The sequence below is a fragment of the Rhododendron vialii genome, chromosome 9a (assembly GCF_030253575.1).
Source record: "Rhododendron vialii isolate Sample 1 chromosome 9a, ASM3025357v1".
Classification (NCBI taxonomy): domain Eukaryota; kingdom Viridiplantae; phylum Streptophyta; class Magnoliopsida; order Ericales; family Ericaceae; genus Rhododendron; species Rhododendron vialii.
Genome location: NC_080565.1, coordinates 6,168,966 through 6,187,852, shown reverse-complemented (window position 1 = coordinate 6,187,852; position 18,887 = coordinate 6,168,966). Strand labels below are relative to the sequence as shown.

General features: G+C 38.3%; 2 protein-coding genes across 8 annotated transcripts; both read left to right on the top strand.

The window, feature by feature from the left end:
- Nucleotides 1–2,137: 2,137 nt before the first annotated feature.
- Nucleotides 2,138–11,840, top strand: LOC131301448 (probable methyltransferase PMT19). Of its 4 annotated transcripts, XM_058327752.1 has the most exons (7): nucleotides 2,728–2,893; nucleotides 6,619–6,679; nucleotides 7,550–7,760; nucleotides 8,227–8,524; nucleotides 9,594–9,983; nucleotides 10,425–10,502; nucleotides 11,356–11,840. In XM_058327752.1, exons 1-7 carry the CDS (start codon nucleotides 2,880–2,882, stop codon nucleotides 11,552–11,554), a joined length of 1,251 nt encoding a protein of 416 aa, XP_058183735.1. In that variant the 5' UTR covers nucleotides 2,728–2,879; the 3' UTR covers nucleotides 11,555–11,840. The 4 variants fall into 4 exon arrangements, with proteins under 4 accessions (XP_058183732.1, XP_058183734.1, XP_058183733.1 ...); XM_058327749.1 differs by lacking the exon at nucleotides 6,619–6,679 and having other exon boundaries at nucleotides 2,138–2,893; XM_058327751.1 differs by lacking the exon at nucleotides 6,619–6,679 and having other exon boundaries at nucleotides 2,169–2,893; nucleotides 7,550–7,670.
- Nucleotides 11,841–13,730: 1,890 nt separating this feature from the next.
- LOC131301511 (uncharacterized) lies at nucleotides 13,731–18,887 on the top strand. 4 transcript variants are annotated; one of them, XM_058327855.1, is made up of 7 exons: nucleotides 13,767–13,868; nucleotides 14,224–14,265; nucleotides 15,902–16,059; nucleotides 16,146–16,253; nucleotides 17,971–18,041; nucleotides 18,137–18,199; nucleotides 18,278–18,887. In XM_058327855.1, exons 3-7 carry the CDS (start codon nucleotides 15,996–15,998, stop codon nucleotides 18,581–18,583), a joined length of 612 nt encoding a protein of 203 aa, XP_058183838.1. In that variant the 5' UTR covers nucleotides 13,767–13,868; nucleotides 14,224–14,265; nucleotides 15,902–15,995; the 3' UTR covers nucleotides 18,584–18,887. The 4 variants fall into 4 exon arrangements, with proteins under 4 accessions (XP_058183840.1, XP_058183838.1, XP_058183841.1 ...); XM_058327857.1 differs by lacking the exon at nucleotides 14,224–14,265 and having other exon boundaries at nucleotides 13,731–13,868; XM_058327858.1 differs by lacking the exons at nucleotides 13,767–13,868; nucleotides 14,224–14,265 and adding an exon at nucleotides 14,889–15,016.

Here is an 18,887-nt window from a genome sequence, read left to right as displayed (position 1 = left end):
TAGAATTATCATCCACATATTACAGATATCCTCCATCATCTCCAAAAGTTGCATTTACTAGAGAGAATGATGTTTCTTTTTATGTTTAGGCAGATGTTTTCCGATCGATACCATATCTGATCTCCACAGATGTAATCAATCTTCTCAATGACCATTATTGGTCATCATATTTTGAGATCTTTCTTTTGTCAAACGCTTCTGCGTATTTTAATTGCAATGTTAAATTTGTATTTTTTACTATGACCATTGAATTCAATGTCATGACACCAGTACTATGGGATAAGATTCAATAATAGTTATTGAATATCATGTTTAGTTATGCGAGCTCCATAAGTCGGCTCACCAAATTAATGAGAATTCAAAAAGATACTTAGCTTCAGAGTTAGTTTTCAGACAGTGGCTCTTTATTCATATTTTGAGAATGCATTTTGTCAGAATGCATCAAAATCTGTACTAATCATTTTTTAAATGCAAAATTAGAATTCAAAATCTAGAATCAATCCAAAAAAAGTGCAACAAATATCCACGTATTATAGACAATTGAAACATATTGAAATGAAGATAAAATAATGGCATTTCTTCTTTATTTTCAGGTAAATATCCTTTAGTGCATTTTGTTAGGTTTATTCTTTCTTGTTTATCTCCTTTAGTGAAGTTTTTCCCAGTGTGGAACTTTTCCTATGATTTGTAGGTATTGCTTCATTATACTTTGTGAGATCCTACCCAATTAAAACGGATAATCCGAAAGTTGAGGATCTTTCTTTCTAACGGAGGGCTCCGGATTTTGGCTCTTCGCAGCCCTTTGGGCCTTTTACGATTGAAAAAAAAAAAAAAAAAAACCCCATGTAGAAACAATGAAAGTAGATGTTACTATAAGGTTTATTTGATGTGTCTAAATCACATTTGACTTCATATTGATTTGTATGTGTTAATTTGTCTCACTCGTGTGCAATAGATCTTTTTACGAGTTGTATTAGATGCATAGGATGGGTTGTAATACAGAACCACTAAGGGCATGTTCTTCCACTAAGGAGTATATCACATTTGACTTAAAAAATTCAAAAGCTTGTATCTAGGTAAGTTGCTTTTCAATTAAAAAAAATGAGGTTGGTAGGACTTAGGTCAAAAGTTAACTTTCATAGCAGTAGTTCTTTGAACTAGTATAGTATTAATTATTTTCTGGATCTAGATTGCTTGTGAGGAATTTTGGTGCGGTGGTTTTAATGAGAGTCAACACCCAAAAAAGACAACCAAAAGGCAATCGAATATGGTTTGAATGCAAGATTCCCTATTGATTGTCACACTTGTGTAAAGTGCATTTACGCTCGTACTAGTACTAGTAATAATGGTTATATAGAATGTCCAAAATAAGTAACCAAAAAAGTAGATTGCACTAATCTTCCCTGTATACTTTTGATATTACAATGTCCTCCCCCCTTATTCTTTGAAATCCCACTGCACCGCCTAAATTATTTAACAAAGACACCTCCATTGGTAACATACAACTTACATTATCGCCGTGTGGGGCTCATTATAGGTTTTACATAAATAATTTACAAAAATTTAATACAAGATTAATAATTGCAAAAAAATATGAATCAGGACAAAAAAACTAAAAATTCCCAAAAAGCTATGTGCGATAGGGGCTTAAATAACGACCTTTGGTTTTATGATTATTTTTATAATCGGTTTTACTCCTATTTTGTCAAACAATGCTTAAGGAGACTCTAAACATTGGACGTGAAAGTGTCGGGACTTTAGTCACGTTATCCTTAATCCTCAAATAGTATCTCTGTTCGTTCGTTTAATTTTTGCTCTGCACTTGCACTTTCAATAGTTACTTTTATGAATTTTGGTCGTTTGAGATGTTTTCATGCTTGTGCTCCCGCTATTGCTAGCGTACACACATTACCATTACATGACTTAAGTTGGGACCATGGAAAGAACCCACTATTTGCCGTTTGGCTAAATAAGCAAAGTGACTTATTTTTTTTTCTTTTTTCAATTTTTTTTTGTATTTATTAATTTTTTATCAATTTTTTTGAAATTATTGTTCGTCATAATGAACGGCCCCTTAATGCTTGAGCTTATCGTTTGAAATAATCGTACTGCCAAATGAAACTTTTGCAGTGTTTTTTTTTTTGCAGTGTTGGGATCATGGAACAATGAAGTCCACTAATGAATTGCTTCCACTGAACCCTTCCAATGCATGCCCTCATTATGTTCAACCATGGCAATACCACCAAACCAACCATCACCAGCTCCATCATTAAACCCTCTGAGAAAACCCTTGGTTAGGGTTTTACTCCTCACCGTCATCTGCTCCCTCTCCTACTTCCTTGGCTTCTACAAATCCATCACTCCAACTCCCCCTCAATCCCCACCTTGTCTTCTTCACCTCAAAAACCTCACCACTACCCCCCAAAACCCACCTCAACCCCTCAACTTTGAACCCCACCACTCTCTCTCTCTTCCCCCCAAAACCCAGGAGGATTCCTTCCCATTCTGCCCCCACAACTTCACCAACTACTGCCCTTGTCAAGACCCATATAGGGAAACCCAGTTCAATACTTCAAGATTCTTTAACCGAGAGAGGCATTGCCCGAAAAAGAACGAAACTTTGCGTTGTTTGGTTCGCGATCCAGCTGGGTACAGAAGGCCATTTTTGTGGCCTAAGAGCAGGGACTATGCTTGGTTCAACAATGTGCCTTTCCCAGGGCTCACTGTGTTCAAGAAAAAGCAGAATTGGGTCCGGTTGGAAGGAGACCGCCTTTTTTTCCCCGGTGGGGGAACTTCATTTACAATGGGAGTTAAGGGTTACATTAGCGAAATGAATCGGATTGTGCCGTTGAAATCAGGGAGTGTACGGACTGTTCTTGATGTTGGTTGTGGGGTGAGTGCTACTGCAATTTGTTTTTTGTGATCAACAAGTTGTTTAACGTCCTTGATGTCCCTATCTTGGTTATTTTTTTAGTGTAGAGTTGATTATTGTCATGGATATTGCTTGCATCTCAGTACCTTTTGGTTTCCTTAAAATGGGGGCCATTTAGCTTTTACTTTGGGTTACATTAGCTAAATAAACAGGATTGTGCCGTTGAAATCCGGGGTGCACGGACTGTTCTTGATATTGGTTGTGGGGTGAAGTGCTACTTGATCAAATTGTTGTTTAACGTTCTTGATGACCCTAGCTTGGTTATTTTGTAATGTAGAGCTTGTTTTAGATATTGTTTGCATCTGAGTACTTTTAAACGGGGAGTTTCGCTTGTACTTTGGACATTTATATGTCTACTTTTCTGTTTTCTACTACATGTCAATGCCACTGTCTCACTGTGTGCTCTCTGAACGTTTGATTGTTCCCTTTAGTTATGTGAGAATAGGAATGCCATACCGAGCAAAAAAAATAAAATGCCTAGGAAGGTCGTTCAAAACCTTTTGATGACTTTTTAGGAATTAATTGTAGTCAAAGAAAGTAATTTTAGGGTTCCATGTTATGTTCAGTCACGTGAATACCAATTGATGGTGCCAAAATCTAGATAGTTTTTATTTTTTGGATAACCAAAAATCTGGGCTGGCTTCCGCGCACCTCGACTAATTCTGGAGCCCTGAAATTAACGACTGGGCAAACCCTCTAGTAGCTGTAACGTTTGGAAGGTTTGGCTTCCATGGGATTCGAACATGCAACCTCATGGAGGACAAGCACTTATTTGCTTTCTCATGCTCACTTGGCAAATGCCTTGGAGTTCAAAATCTAGATAGTTGATCTGAGCACTTTGTCTAGATTCTTACGAAACAAGTCCAATGATTGCTGGTTTTTTCGGCCATAGACCCTTCTACGGTCGAGTTAGATGGGAGTGAAATGCTTTGTAATATGGTTAACAGAGTGCAATGCCTTCTTACGATGGTATTGCGTAACTTATATAGTCCATGGTGTAGGGGTTTCCTTAAGGCCCTGGTTGATTGGGGGATTAGAGGAAGGATTGGACTATTAATCCCCCCACCCCCATTAGTCCCGTGTTTGTGTAAGTTTTTATCCTGGGACTAATTATCCCAACCGGACTAGTAATCCTTTCTGAATTGGACAATATAATCCTTGGGTGGGGAGTGATAGATAGTCCGGGGATTAAAGGGGCTCCGGATTAGAAGTTAAAGTTACCAAAATACCCTCATAGTTGCCCTAAAATCTACTTAAACAACACACCTCATCTCTTTTTATCTCTAGCCAGTTTTCCAGCAGCCTCCCCAGAGCTGTGGCAAGAGGAAGCCATTCCAAACCCTAGCAGAGGAAAGGTCGCCGGACAATCGCCGGAGTAGATCGGAAAGTACACACTCTCTCTCTCGTTCTCTCTCTCTCTCATATTGTTTGTTATGATTTTATACTACGTTTTCTGTTCCCATCATACCAAAATCAAAATATTTAAGTCCATTGTTGCTCGAAATTAGATTTGCACTTGTTTATGTCCATTACTTGGCATTAGACAAATCATATCTCCACTACCAATGAGTTTGTCTAGCTAGAGGTTTTAGACTGCCTGGGGACGGGTGATTCCAAAAAATTAATTAGGGACAAGAAAAACAATTAACTGATTTTTGTTTGTTAGTATGTTTTTTCAAAATGTAAAAAGTTTTTAAAAAGGGGAACAAAAATCAGTTAATTGTTTTTCTTGTCCCTGATTAAGATTAATTTTTTGGAATCACCCATCCCCAGGCAGTCTAAAACCTCTGGCTAGACAAACTCATTGGTAGTGGAGATATGATTTGATTTGTCTAATGCCAAAAGATTGCATAACTCATTGGTAGTGGAGATATGATTTGTCTAATGCCAAAAGATTGCATGTAAGGGATTTCTCTTTGTTTTTTTTTTAATTTATTAAAAAAGGGATAAAGTAATGGACATAAACAAGTGCAAATTTGATTTCGAGCAACAATGGACTAATATTCTGATTTTGGTATGATGGGAATAGAAAACGTAGTATAAAATCATAATAAACAACAAGAGAGAGTGCTTTTTGATATGCTCTAGCGACTATACGGCGACCTTTCCTTTGCTAGGGTTTGGGCTTCCTCTTGCCACAGCTCTGGGGAGGCTGCTGGAAACTGGCGGGAGATAAAAAGAGATGAGGTGTGTTGTTTAAGTAGATTTTAGGGCAACTATGAGGGTAATTTTTTTTTTTTTTTTTGATAGGCAAAGAAATTATATTAGAAACTCGATAATGGGTACATCGAGAAGGATAGGGCAAGCATCATTGAAAGGAAAAAAACCAATCCAATCATATGCTAGCCAACAATCCAAAAAGAGAAGAAGACCAACCAAGAGTTAGAAAAAAAGAGAATTACAAAAGGACTCAGATTTTATGCTTTCTAATGCCATCCAAATGGCTTCTGGGCTTCTGAAGTCTTCTACAGAATAGATTGATAGATTGCATCTCCCTTTAACCCAAAAAGCCACTCTTAGTTTGATAAGGTCAACTACTTCCTCAATAGTAGGAATTGAATTGTTGAAGACAAGATTGTTTCTTGCCCCAAAAAGCCACTCTTAGTTTGATAAGGTCAACCACTTCCTCAACAGTAGGAATTGAATTGTTGAAGACAGGGTCGTTTCTTGCTTTCCAAATAGACCAAAGACCGGCATAAAGTATGGTGTTCCAACAAATTTCCTCCAAGTTATGAAAAGAATTGGAGAACCAAAAATCGATCAGACCAATGAAAGATGAAGGACAAATCCAAGAAATATTCCACCAAGTAAAGATATCGCTCCAGATATTCCAAGCGAAGTTGCAAAGGAGAAGCAAGTGAGAAGGTGTCTCTGAAGAAGCAGAGCATATAAGGCAGTTGCCAACATTTGGAGGAATGATAGGAGAACTCCTAACTAATACGGATCTGGTAGCAATTTTTTCTTGAACAGCTAGCCAAACAATTCTTGCTGGACCGAGATTTTTCCAAATGGAGCTGAGGCTGATGTTACATTGAGATGTTCTTATCTCCCAATTGGAATAAGCTGATTTTACAGAGAAGCACCCATTGGAACTCAATGTCCATCGAGGATGATCATCCCTTGATGGAATTAAGTTGAAATTTCTCAACTTATCTTGAATAGAGGTCAGAACACTATCCTCCCAAGGGCGTAGTCTTCTTCGAAAAAGAAGGTTCCAATCTTTAGATGGTGATGTTGGGGAGATTTCATTTACCATAGCCTCTTGTTGCACTGAAATAAGAAATAGTCTAGGATAAAGAGTTTTTAAACTTCTACCTTCCGACCAAATGTCATTCCAGAACTTAGTAGCATTACCCGATTGGACAGAAATTTTGAGACCGTCTTGTATTATTTTGCCAATGGGAGAATTATCAGAGCACACAGAGCATATATCAATCCAAATCACAGAATGGTAACTTTAACTTCTAATCCGGAGCCCCTTTAATCCCCGGACTATCTATCCCCCAGGATTATATTGTCCAATTCAGAAAGGATAACTATAGTCCGGTTGGGATAATTAGTCCCAGGATAAAAACTTACACAAAAATGGGATTAATGGGGGTGGGGGGGATTAATAGTCCAATCCTTCCTCTAATCCCCCTAATCAAACAGGGCCTAAGGGTGCATATCCTCTACTATATGTCCAGGACTCCAGGATTTTTGCTGATTGCATGGTCTTCGGATTCGCTCTCATCCAAGAATGGAAAGGTGGATCGCAACCCAGTTTGTAACTTTGTATAAGTGAGTCATGATTTTCAAGTTGTGCTTTGTCAATTGTATTTTACATTCACGTCTGGACTCGGGAGGTAGTTTTGACTTTAAAGGAAAAGGGCACAAAGTAATGAAACAAAGGAGATGAAAGCTCTTTCTTGTCTTGTCTTGTCTTGTCTTGCAGTTGTTTTCCTGCTTAAAGCAATTACTTGCAATTTTCTCCAAATTCTGGGCTATTAAATGCATCATTATTATGGCCCATAACTTAAGGACCTGAGATACTTGTGCATTGTCAATGCTGCCGGGTTTTATATCACCAAATTGTTTTTGTATTTTTGTCCGGTTGGACTCATAACTTTGGTTTCTTGGTTCATTTTGTAATTTGTGATATCAAATCAGAAAGAGATGCGGAACTGTCATGGTTTAATCTTCTAGTTCTGCTCTTACTTTCTCGACAATTATCTCTAAGTAATGCATTATGAATAAGAAGGAAGCCTATATAATATGTCTACATATAATTAGAGGACGAAGTTTTGCACTACCGTTTGTATGCATTTGTTGATTGTACCTACTGCTTCTTTTGCACACCACACTAATTTTAACTTTTCATCACCAAAAGCTATTGAGCTTGTTCTTATCAGTGCCATTTTCTGTTCATGTCGAAAAAACTTCATCAACCCTTGATATTCACAAAGTTTCGCAATTAAAACTATTTCTTTTCACCTCCTCCTGCTCTTTCTCCTTCTCTGAATATCAGGAGAAAATTTCATGCACGGCCAGTTGTGTTGTCATGAAGTACTAAATTATGCCTTCAATCATTTTTCTCTTGCTTGATGAGTATTTTGGTTGATCTCCATATTATTTTAGGTTGCAAGCTTCGGAGCTGCCCTCATGGACTACAATATTTTGACAATGTCCATTGCACCGCGGGATATACATGAAGCTCAAGTTCAGTTTGCCCTTGAAAGAGGACTCCTGGCGATGCTTGGTATACTTAGCATCCACAGATTAACATATCCATCGCGATCTTTTGATATGGCTCATTGTTCAAGATGCCTTGTACCATGGACTGCTTATGGTACTTATCCTTGATTTGCAGGTCTTTTATGAGGCATATTTGGTTTCTACCATGGATGAATTTGGTGATTTGCTTTTCCATTGCCAGATGTCAGTCCTAAGAATCTCTCTTTTTTTTCCCGCTTGACAAGAGTTTTTTTTTTCTCTTCCCCTCAAGGGCACTTCTAAAACTTAGATATCAGCTTTGAAATGCTTCCCATTTCTTCAGCTCTCAACTGCGATCCTAAATATGATACTGCAGCAGTGCAGTGTTGGTTCGCTTAAGGCCTTTTTCCAGGAAAAAGACTTCAAGAAAAGAAAGAAAAAGTTGTTTTACTTTGGAAATTATGAGAAACAGATTATACTCCAATGTCACATGGAAAAGCTGAATGATTTCTTGATACTGAGTCATGCTTTCCAAATGTCTCCCTTGGTAATAAATGTATTAAGCTTCTATAATATCTTTCTTTCATTGTTTGCAATACTAGATGGACTGTTCTTAATGGAAATCGACCGTGTTTTGCGCCCTGGTGGTTATTGGGTATTGTCTGGGCCACCTATAAATTGGAGGGCTCACTATAAGGGTTGGGAGAGAACACCTCGGGATCTTGAAAATGAGCAGCAGAATTTGGAAGATCTTGCTAGGAAACTTTGCTGGAAAAAGATCAAAGAGATGGGACCAATTGCAGTATGGCAAAAGCCAACTAATCACATCCATTGCGCTCAAAAGTTGAAGACTTGGAAAGCTCCGAAGTTCTGCGTTGATGCTGATCCTGATGCTGGTTGGTGAGTTTATTCATCACATATGCACACAAAGCCTATGTAGCCTGGATATGAACACTTGCACCCAAAGGACCAAAACAAAAAGCTCCCCTGAAGCAAAATGAAATCGTGGACCTGCCACCCCATAACATCAACACTGCACATGCGCTGGTGGATCCAACAAATAGAAATTGCTAGAAGTTAAAATAGGAATGTCCTTGAGGCATAACATCGACACGTGCTATTTCTAGTACCCAATGTCAATCATTAGCTTCGTAAAATGATTTCTCTATCCTTCCTTTTTGTGTGTTTGGTCTGAAGGGGGATATAAGGTTATGTCACATCACCAGTGGTCCCAAATGTTTAAGTTTTTTAGAAACGGATCCAATTATTTATATATCAAGCTATCCAATAATGTCCTCACATGCAACTCCGTCTTGCAAGTAGAGATGCAAGCATCCACAGAGAGAGCGAAATAGAATGCAAAGGAGAGAAACATAAACAAATGGGGGATAAAATGCAAATGGAGAAACTTGAACCCACGAACCCCCATAAACCAAAGCTCTAATACCATGCTAGATCATTGATATTCTCAAAAGCTTAAGCTGTTAGGAATGAGCTCATCTATGTATATCAAGCTAACCAACATATTGTATCGAAAGTATAACCTGAGCATACAGTTTTGGGTCATCAAGCTGAGATATCTTTCATTCTTTTGAACTGTGGTAAATATTTCTCAATAGATGATATCTCAGGGTGTTTTGGGGATTTGGATAACTAGCTTCAGTTGTATACTTCCTGTGTACCAAGGTTATCTCCTTGGCGTTCACTAGTTGTAAAAAATTTGTTTCAAAGTAAATTTGGTGCGGAGGAACAGCGTGATAGAAATAAAATTTGGACTGACAACTATAGAAGGTCAGAATCTTTGTTTCGAATTGAAAACATTATTATTTTTTCCCTCATCTAAACATGCGACTAGGTTGTTAGTCTTATTGATGGCACTAAAATTATACAGCTTTTCCATTGGTGGCATAATAATCAACGAACCATACAAAGAAGTGTATTTCTTAAAAGTAGTTATTTTTCTCCTTAGGTACAGGAAGATGGATGCTTGCATTACTCCTCTCCCAGAGGTCAAAAATATTCATGATATATCTGGAGGTGCTATTGAGAAATGGCCAAAAAGGTTGAACACTGTTCCACAGAGGATTAGAATTGGAGCAATTGTTGGGGTTACCATCAGGACCTTTAATGAGGATAATCAGTTGTGGAAGAGGAGAGTTTCGTACTATGGTAGTGTTCTCAAGTCTCTCTTTGCTGGACAATACAGAAACATAATGGACATGAATGCTGGCATAGGAGGTTTTGCTGCAGCACTCGTGAACTATCCAGTTTGGGTCATGAACGTGGTTCCTTCTGATGCAAAAAACAACACACTTGCCATCATTTACGAACGTGGCCTAATTGGAACCTACATGAACTGGTAAGACATGAAAAAAAAACTCTCTTCTTTCAAACCTAGGCCTGTAGAAGCAATCTTTGTTTGGATTAATTTTTTTTTTTTTTAATTTTCTTTGGGATTCACGCATGTGCAAGTGACTACTTGTCTTAGGTTGGGGAGGGTATTAGTGGGGCCTAGGTTACACAGATTCGGATGAGTTGGTAATGGATGTCATTCTATTATCAGATTCTATCTGATTAACGAAGTCCAAGGACATTGAAACAGTTATGTACTGTGTAATTTTATCATCAGTTATCCTAATGCAAGTTGTTTGTGTTACGCAATGATGACTCTAACATGACTGAATTCAAGACTCTGGAGATGGTTAATTAATCTTGTCAGTATATTAGTTTCCGACCTTCGAATCTTTTATTACACGCTGATGGTTAATTAATCTGATTTCAAGAAGTATTTTTCTTGCAGGTGTGAGCCCTTCTCTACATACCCTCGAACTTATGATTTATTACATGCTGATGGTTTGTTTAGTATGTATAATGACAAGTAAGTATCTGAATTCAAACTCTTCTAGATTTGTTCAAACATTGGAGGAGTGTTCTTGGTTTCATCTTGCTTTAATTATCCTTTGAGCTACTAATTGTGGGACAAGTAGATGAAAGCATCAACCTAGAAAGCAAATTTATTGAGGCCCTAAATTTTTTCTGCCAATATTCCTAGCATGTTAGGAAAAGATACAAATCGCCAATCCCTTGAGAAACTTAATGAAACTTGCTGATGATATAAATAATAAAGTCAACCCCGCATGGAACAACTTAAGTTTTTAGGTAAATTGGCGGTTAACTATTTTGGAAAAACTGTTGAAATGCCATGAGCTAGTAGCTCAAAATTGCATTGATGTTACATAGAAGTATGGGGCGTGTGGATGAGATGGCTGGAGTTGATATCTAGAAAGATGGTGGGCACTCGATGGCTAGAGACCACCAACGTCCGGAGGTGGGGAAGGGAGAGCTGAGCACTCTTAGGAATAGAGGGTTTCACTGTCGCTTGGAGAGTGGGAGAAAACCAGAGGGCAATGATTGGTGTCCTTGTTAATGGAGGACCATTTTTTTTTTCTTCTCTCAGCATCTCCTTCCTTCTATTGGAATTCACATTTCTCTTGCATTCGTTGGGGAAGTCCAACCAATAACTGATGTATAGCGAGCAATAGATCAACCCGCAAATTTGGGGTGCAACTATTCTTTCGGTCTCTGCGTCTTACTCAAATAGTCTTTGGGGCAAATCATTTCGTGCAATCTTCTCTACTGGGCATACTAGTTAAATATATTTACAACATCTGCGTTATCATGACATGCACCGAGTGATACTAAATCTTAACAATCACCTTGTCTTTGTGCAGGTGTGACATTCTTGACATCCTCTTTGAGATGTATCGGATCCTGCGGCCCCATGGGGCCATTGTAGTTAGAGATCACGTTGACACGATCATGAAAGTGAAAGGCATCACAGATAGGATGAGATGGACTGGAAAGGTTTTACACAGCGAGCGCGGCCCTTTCCATCCCGAGAAGATACTTTTTATTGACAACTCCGAATAGCCCAAATATGCCAGATATTCGAATTTCTTGTGAAATTATTGTCAACTCAGCATTTTGAAGCTGGAAATCGTCTCAAAGGTCAGAAACGGGCATGTATTGGTGATGTGATTGATCTTCCCGTATACGATGGTTTAGCAGAATCAGAATGTGTTAATGTGCAAAAACTGGGCGGGCGGAGAGATATTGAATGAGATGTATTGAGAACATTGGCATGCAGTGATTCTGGGAATGTAAATAAGGTTTAGTTTGTGGCTTTAATGATGATTTGCTTTCTCTTCTTCACTCACTGCATGCACCAATAGCTATATGATATGGGTGGTTGTCTGAAAATTTGAAGCTAAATATCTCAAGATGATATCGTGAGGTTTAGTTGCTATATTCCGGGCCATTTTTAATCAGGTCTATTAAGCTAAGCTACTCTTCAGAACAGGTGTAATGGTTAATGACCAGACGATAATTTTTCCAACTCCAATTCAGAAAAAAGAAAAGACACTGATAAAATCAGGAGAATCCTCCACCCATCTCCTCTCCACCACATGTGCATAGGGGGTGAGAGAGATATAGACACAAGATGGTTAGATTATAGCGTCAGATTTTGTTTGAAATCATAGTTTTTAGATTCTGGTAGAAGTAGAGCTGCTCGTGAGCAGCTTGTGACTCAGCTCGTTAAGGCAAGCCGAGCTCGAGTTTTGGGTTCGTTTACTTTACGAACCGAACTCAAAAAAACTCGGCTCCCAAAAGCGCGACTCTTTAGTACAGGTTCATTTAAAAAGGCTTGTTAAGTACATTAGATAGGCTCGGCTCGTTAAGGACTCAACTCGTTTACAATCGAGATAAGTTTGAGCTTGAGTTTTAGGCTTGTTTAGTAAACGAGTTGAGCTTGAACACCACGAAGCTCAGACTCTCTAAAATTAACGTAAAATCTGGTCTCACTTTTTTCAAAATTAGATTTCAGACGTCATTCATTTGATTTGAATGGGAATGGTGATTTTACAAAACTCTTGGTGATACTATAGGAAAGGATTAAAGCCGCCCTTTGGGTGTAACGAAGGCCCCAAAATTGTCAATCAAAGTAAAAGTACGTCTGGGCGATTTTTTAGATCCTCTTTGTCGCATTCCCATTGCGCTATGCCATCTATTTTTCTGGTATCGGTGATCGGAGGAAATCCATTTTTTCCGAATATACTTGGACTTGTTCGTTTGGGGGTCTCAAAATCTCTGCGCACGGATTCCAATAAATTTTCTCTATCTCTCTTAATTCATATTACTCTTGAAAAACATTTCTCAAAATCCAAACTAAACAGAATCCTCATGTCTGCCCCACTTAACCAAATCGTAACCTTTCACATAGGTTGGCCACTAGCCTCCTACTACATATCAAAAATCTAAGATAAGGAATTCTATCAACTTGGAATGGGGTTTGAGGAGGGTATTCAAGGATGAAAATCGAATAAATCATACCGGCCGTATATTTTAGTAATGAGATTTCTTAAAGTTCCACCGCATTCGCTCTTATTAGAGATAGATAGAAATGAAAAATCAATTGAAATCCATCATTAGGCCATTTCCAATAACGGGGTTAAAAATGTGTTGCTATGTGACACAAAGTGTAAAAAGTGGGGTCCAATTATGTGAGTTTAAGTTGTTGTTAGTTTATGTGTTTGCGTTACAATAATATAACTAACGTTGTGTTAAATTAAATGTAAACTTAACCAAAAGTAGGTCTCATGATTTTACTTTTCAAATTTTCTCCCTTTTGGTATCTTTTCATCCTCAGCCAGAGAGGGAGAGAGAAAGAATAGGGATGGCCTTACACGTTGTGCACATTCAAGTAATATGGCCCGTTTAGTTGCAATTCCTTCATCTGTCACAGTAATGTTCTGACTTAATTTTTTTTATTTTTTTTGACTTCTTACACACTTTAACAACAAGATAATTGCATTATTGGAGACACACAAAAAATTAATATCGAATAACTGACCTAATTTCTGAACTAATTTGGTTCTTAACTCCATTGTTAGAGATGGCCTTCTATGACCAGGTAAAATGACCAGGTCGGATCAAATATCCCTATATGAAGGGATGTAGGGATGTTTAGTGTCCAAAGTGATATGACTAAAAATGTGGGGTCAAATTCAAGAAAAACATAAAGTTTGGGGAACCGGTTCATTCCTGTGTTCGATATACAACGTGACCTAAATTACATCTTGACGTTGCCAACTTCAAAGAGGACAGAACTCCGCCGGTTGCCTCTGCCGCTCTGTTCAACCACCGCCGTTGCTGCTCCACATACACCTTTTGTCGGCTTAATCAAGTCAGCTCTCTCTCTCTCTCTCTCTCTCTCTCTCTCTCTCTCTCTCCACACTAGAGGTTGTGGACACTCGCGAAAGCCTTTAAACTCACTTCAGTCATTCACTCAAAACTGATTTACCCATATATGGGTTGATACTATCCGGTATCGGCCGATATATGGTTGCATCAGCAATACCGTTATGTTTCTGATACCACGATTTAGAGCAGAATGATGAAAGAAAGAACGTTCCCTGAGAGATTTGATAGGGTTTGAATTTGCTCTTCCTGCCGTATACTTCCCTCTCTTTTCCAATAATGTTTTCTCAATTCTGAATTTTCCCATTGTTCACTGCGTCAAATCATGGAACCGATCGTAGCAGTGAGGTGGGTCGGTAAATAAAGAGTCAAGGAATTGAAATGTGAGTTGACTGTCTGTTGTTTCCATTCCTGATAATTCCTAGAGCATTTGGAAACTGCAGGGAACAGTATGCATGAGGATCTGTAGATACATTTTTTGGTTTTGTTTTGCACATGGAGGCTGGAGCAATACTTGTCAGGATTATAGGAAACAGTTTTTTTTGGGGTGTTTGAACTTTGAAGTTATGAAAAAGTTAAACGTAGGTTGGGTTGGACTCTAAACTTACAATTTTGCCAAGTGTACTGTCCATGATAAACCAAAACCAAACCAAACCAAACCAAACCAAACCGAGCCTTATGTCCCAATCACTTGGGGTCGGCTAAATGTTTAGGTTATTAAAATTTAAGTATGTGATTTGGGCAGTGTTCTAAAACTCGGAAATAGTCGGCGAATACAATTCGGTGCTTGGCCGAGGCGACTAAGGCCTACTCGGTGGGCATTGCTCGGCCGCCGGCGCCGGACAAATACTCGGCCATTACTCGCGTTAGTCGTTGAGTAATCGGCGAGTCGTGATTTCTCGGTAACTTGGGGTTACTCAGCGAGTCTTTGTAATCGGAAAAAATTGGGAATAAATGGATAAAATCTGGCTAAAATATAAAATATGCTATTTCAGGGAGCTTTAGTGTAGTTTGTAAGTTTATAATTACCCTAAATCGATCGATATGCAATATGCATCGATCTGTTTAAGCGACTGCTGCCGACTACTCCTCTTCGATGACGGCAACTGTTGTTGCTGTTCCTCTTCGACCTTGGTAAGCTCGTCTCTCTCTCTCCCTCTCTCTCTGATTGTCTCTCTGATCGGCGCGCTCTCTCTCTCTCTCTCTCTCGGCTCTTCCTTCTCCTCTGCTCGTCTCTCTCTCTACTCTCTACAAGTACTGGTGTAGTGGTGTTATAGTGTTATACTGGTGTAGATTGTAGGCTATAGTGTTATAGTTTTATTTTTTTAACAGTTAACTTTTTTTGTGTGTGTGTTATGGATGTCATTTGGAGAACATTAAAAAAAAAATCCGAATATTCAACCTGGAAGGTGGAAGGTGGCCGGCCGCCCGACTACCGCCTAGTGAGTTTAAGAACATTGGATTTGGGTGAGGGCAGTATTGGCGTAGACGAATATGTCCACCGCTTTGATTTGAGGGTCACACCAACTTGTCTTCTCCCTTTGTGTATGAGGATAGATATTCTATGCACCTCGCTGCAACTTTATTCTGCTTGTTCTTTCTGACTCCTTTTGAAAAATAGGGTTTCTGTTGTCCATTATCCTGTTTGTCTCTTTTATGTCTTTTGCCTATATCTTTTAGTGTGGATCTTGAAAAATATGCAATATGGATATTGTTTGATAGATCTCGATTAGTTCTATAATACAAAGTTTTCAAAATTGTGATAAACATTATAGATTGAAAGATATAAGCAATGAAAAAATGGACAATGAAAATGGGACGGAGGGAGTATTAGCTAGGAAATTGGTGGAGAAGATTGAGTACTTTTGCTTAATTTGTATTTCTGCTTCTAAAGATGTAAATCATGGAATAAGACTATTAGAGTGATGTTTAAGTGATACTTCTAAATTCCTGTAATGATTGCTGTTTTTTGGCTTTTTATCGTGTTGAATATTTGCGATTTTGGGCTCTGCTATTTAGGCTCTCTCTGGCTAAAGGGCTCTTAATAAGTAAGGGCCGACCTTGCTACAATCCCTCTTTAGACAGCGAGAAATAGATAGAGTGATAGAGAGAGATGGCTGATAGCAACAAAGATCTTCTCAACCTGGAGAACAAGAATTCGTCTTCTTCAACCATAGGTCTCTTTCTTTATTACACTTATATCCTTGTGTGTGTGTTCTTGTACATGTTATGTTAACTCATTCTCAATATGTATTTTGTGCAGAATCAAAGCTTTTTGTCTGCAAAAAGAATGAATTCCGTCAAACTCAAAACCCGAAACCTAAACCCCCCGATGGAATGCCATTCACTTCTTCTGTTCCCAAAAGCCAAGGTACCCATGAATATCTCTTTGTCTTGGCTCTTTAGTTTAATTGCTTAGAGAGCTTCAGCCAACAGTCCATTAATATTTGATTGGAATAGCATGGAACTTGGTTAGTTGCATTTCCCTTAAATTAGAACTAAAATTTTAATAGGTAGTCTTATTCACCCTCCCTCTGGGACTTTTAGTGCATTCTGTAATTGCAGTTGGATGTCTAGTTTTCGGGATGTTTCATGATATTTGTAACAATTAGATGCTGGTTGACACGGATCAAAAAAAAAAAAAAGAATGCTGGTTGACAAGAAAGAATTGTTGATCATTTCAGTATAAAGACCGATATTGTGACTAAAAAAGTGATGCTACCCCACTTTAATCTGGTTGTGATTTCTTATGGAGGTAGGTTGTTGCTTTTAGTTCATAGCATTTCGAAACTCAATTAAGCTCATTTACATTTCAACAATTACTTTGTTGCTTTGTGCAGATCTTCATATTCTGAATATGCATACTTATAACTACTACCTATTCCTGTAAACACTAGGGGTGACAAATTGAACTCAAACCCATTAATCAACCCAAACCCATCCATTAACAAATTGACCAACCCAACCCATTTGTTCGCTGGGTTAGAATGAGCCCAAACCCATCTAACCCATTTATTAGTGGGTCTTCATTGGGTCTCAATTGGGTCAAGTTAATGACCCAACAAGTCATAAACTAACCCACCTCATAAAAAAGAAAAAGGACGACAGAGAACTCCTCGTCATCTCTCGATCTCCCCTCTCTCACCATTAAATGAGGTTTTCTCAGCAACTTAATTGAAGCCACGGTGGTTTTGTTCATTTTTTCCCCCGTAAAACGGCTGGCTTTCAGTTATGATTCTCTTGAATAGCCCAAAGTGAATTCTAAAGATGTTCATGTCTTCATAATTTAGCAGGAAAATTACTGTAGATGTCATTAAACTATTGTAGAAAGACAAATGATAATTTAATTTCCCAATTTAACTGAAACTAAAAAATTTGCAGAAAACAATTATATACATCTCGCAACAAATTGAACCCAAAAACAGAAATATACAGGCTGGTTTTGATTCTGATCGAATGGAAATTTGCGATTACAAACAAAACACATATACATCTCGCAACAATTTATTACATAGAAAACCCTAGAACTTTATTCAAGTCCCAAAATTTTCTTTGAAATGGGTTTAGAGAGAAAATTCAATTTATGAATGGAAAGCTTAGATTTCAGTAGACATGCTGCGATTCGGTTGGCAGCACCTTCCCATTGGCAACGATTTCATTTTTAGCAGATATTTGTGAGATGGAAAAATTTGCCAACCGGGGACTCTAATTGGTAATTTTAGTTTACATGGGTAATTTGGTCATTTAAATGTACAGGGGTAACATGGTCATTTCAATGTACATGGGTAGTTAAGTCATTTTAGATTTTAATATATATGTAACTGGGTTAATGGGCGGGTCGGGTTTGATGTTTACTAAATGGGTTGGGTTGGGTATGGGTAATTAGTCTCATAACTAATTGGGTTTTAAATGGGTCATGACCCATTAAAGACCCAACCCACTTACAACTTACCCAATTTGGTCCATGCCTGCCCGTTTGACACCCCTAGCAAAAACACTAAGGTTGCAACTCCTATGCAATTCTATGAACAACCAGCAATGATGATATACTGTTTCAACTGGCTTTTAATCTATCGTCTCTATAACAGTTCTTGGAAAGGCAAAGGATTTCTTAGGAGTCTTTTCAAAAGCAAATAGAAGGTTGCTGGATGATGCAAAGGCACGCACATTAATATCATACCCAAATTGCCTCTTAAAATTTCACCGATTCTCTCTTTAGTCCTAACATTGAATGTAGATTTCATGGACATGCAGGACAATGCCAAGGACTATGATATCGAGGCACTTACCGGGAACGAATCTGAATACATTGAAATGGTAAAGGAGAACTTTTCAATTCAATTTATTTTCTATTTGGATCAAGTGCAGCAATGTAACTCGTTTTTTTGAATTTAGGATTTAATGTTGGGCGTTGCTGATCTCCATACACCTGAGGCTGTTGCTGCTGCTGAGTCTGCAATTGCTGGTTATCAACCAGTGATTTCTTTGGCACTTAGCAGCAGCAGCAGCAGTGATGATGAGAGCAGTGATGATGATGAGGGCAGTGATGATGACGACGACGACGACGGTGATGATGGTGACCATTTGGCTTGCTCACCTACAAAAATTAAAAGATCGAAGCCTCTTGAAGGTGATAATTCTTCCGAACCTTCTGGGTACGATAAGTCAAAAAAGCGACCAAAGATTGTTGAGCTGTCATAGAACTGTTTTGGATTAAAGACGGCAGATCTAATGATCACCGGATCAAAATTGTTGAAGAGAATCAAAATGTCAGAAACTGTTTTAAGGTACTGCTAGGGGATGAGAGTTGGATGTAGTTAAGGTTTATGAATGTAAGAATGCTGCAAAATGCAAAGCTGTGAGTGTAGATGCTTGTTAGGTTATCATCTACTGAGAAAATGCCAAAGATGGATTGTGTTTACGTCGAATCTTCAGCAAACGCTAAAGCTCCTGTTGTATCGAGTTTCTTTTGATTTTACACGTAGTTGCATTGTTTTATTATGTA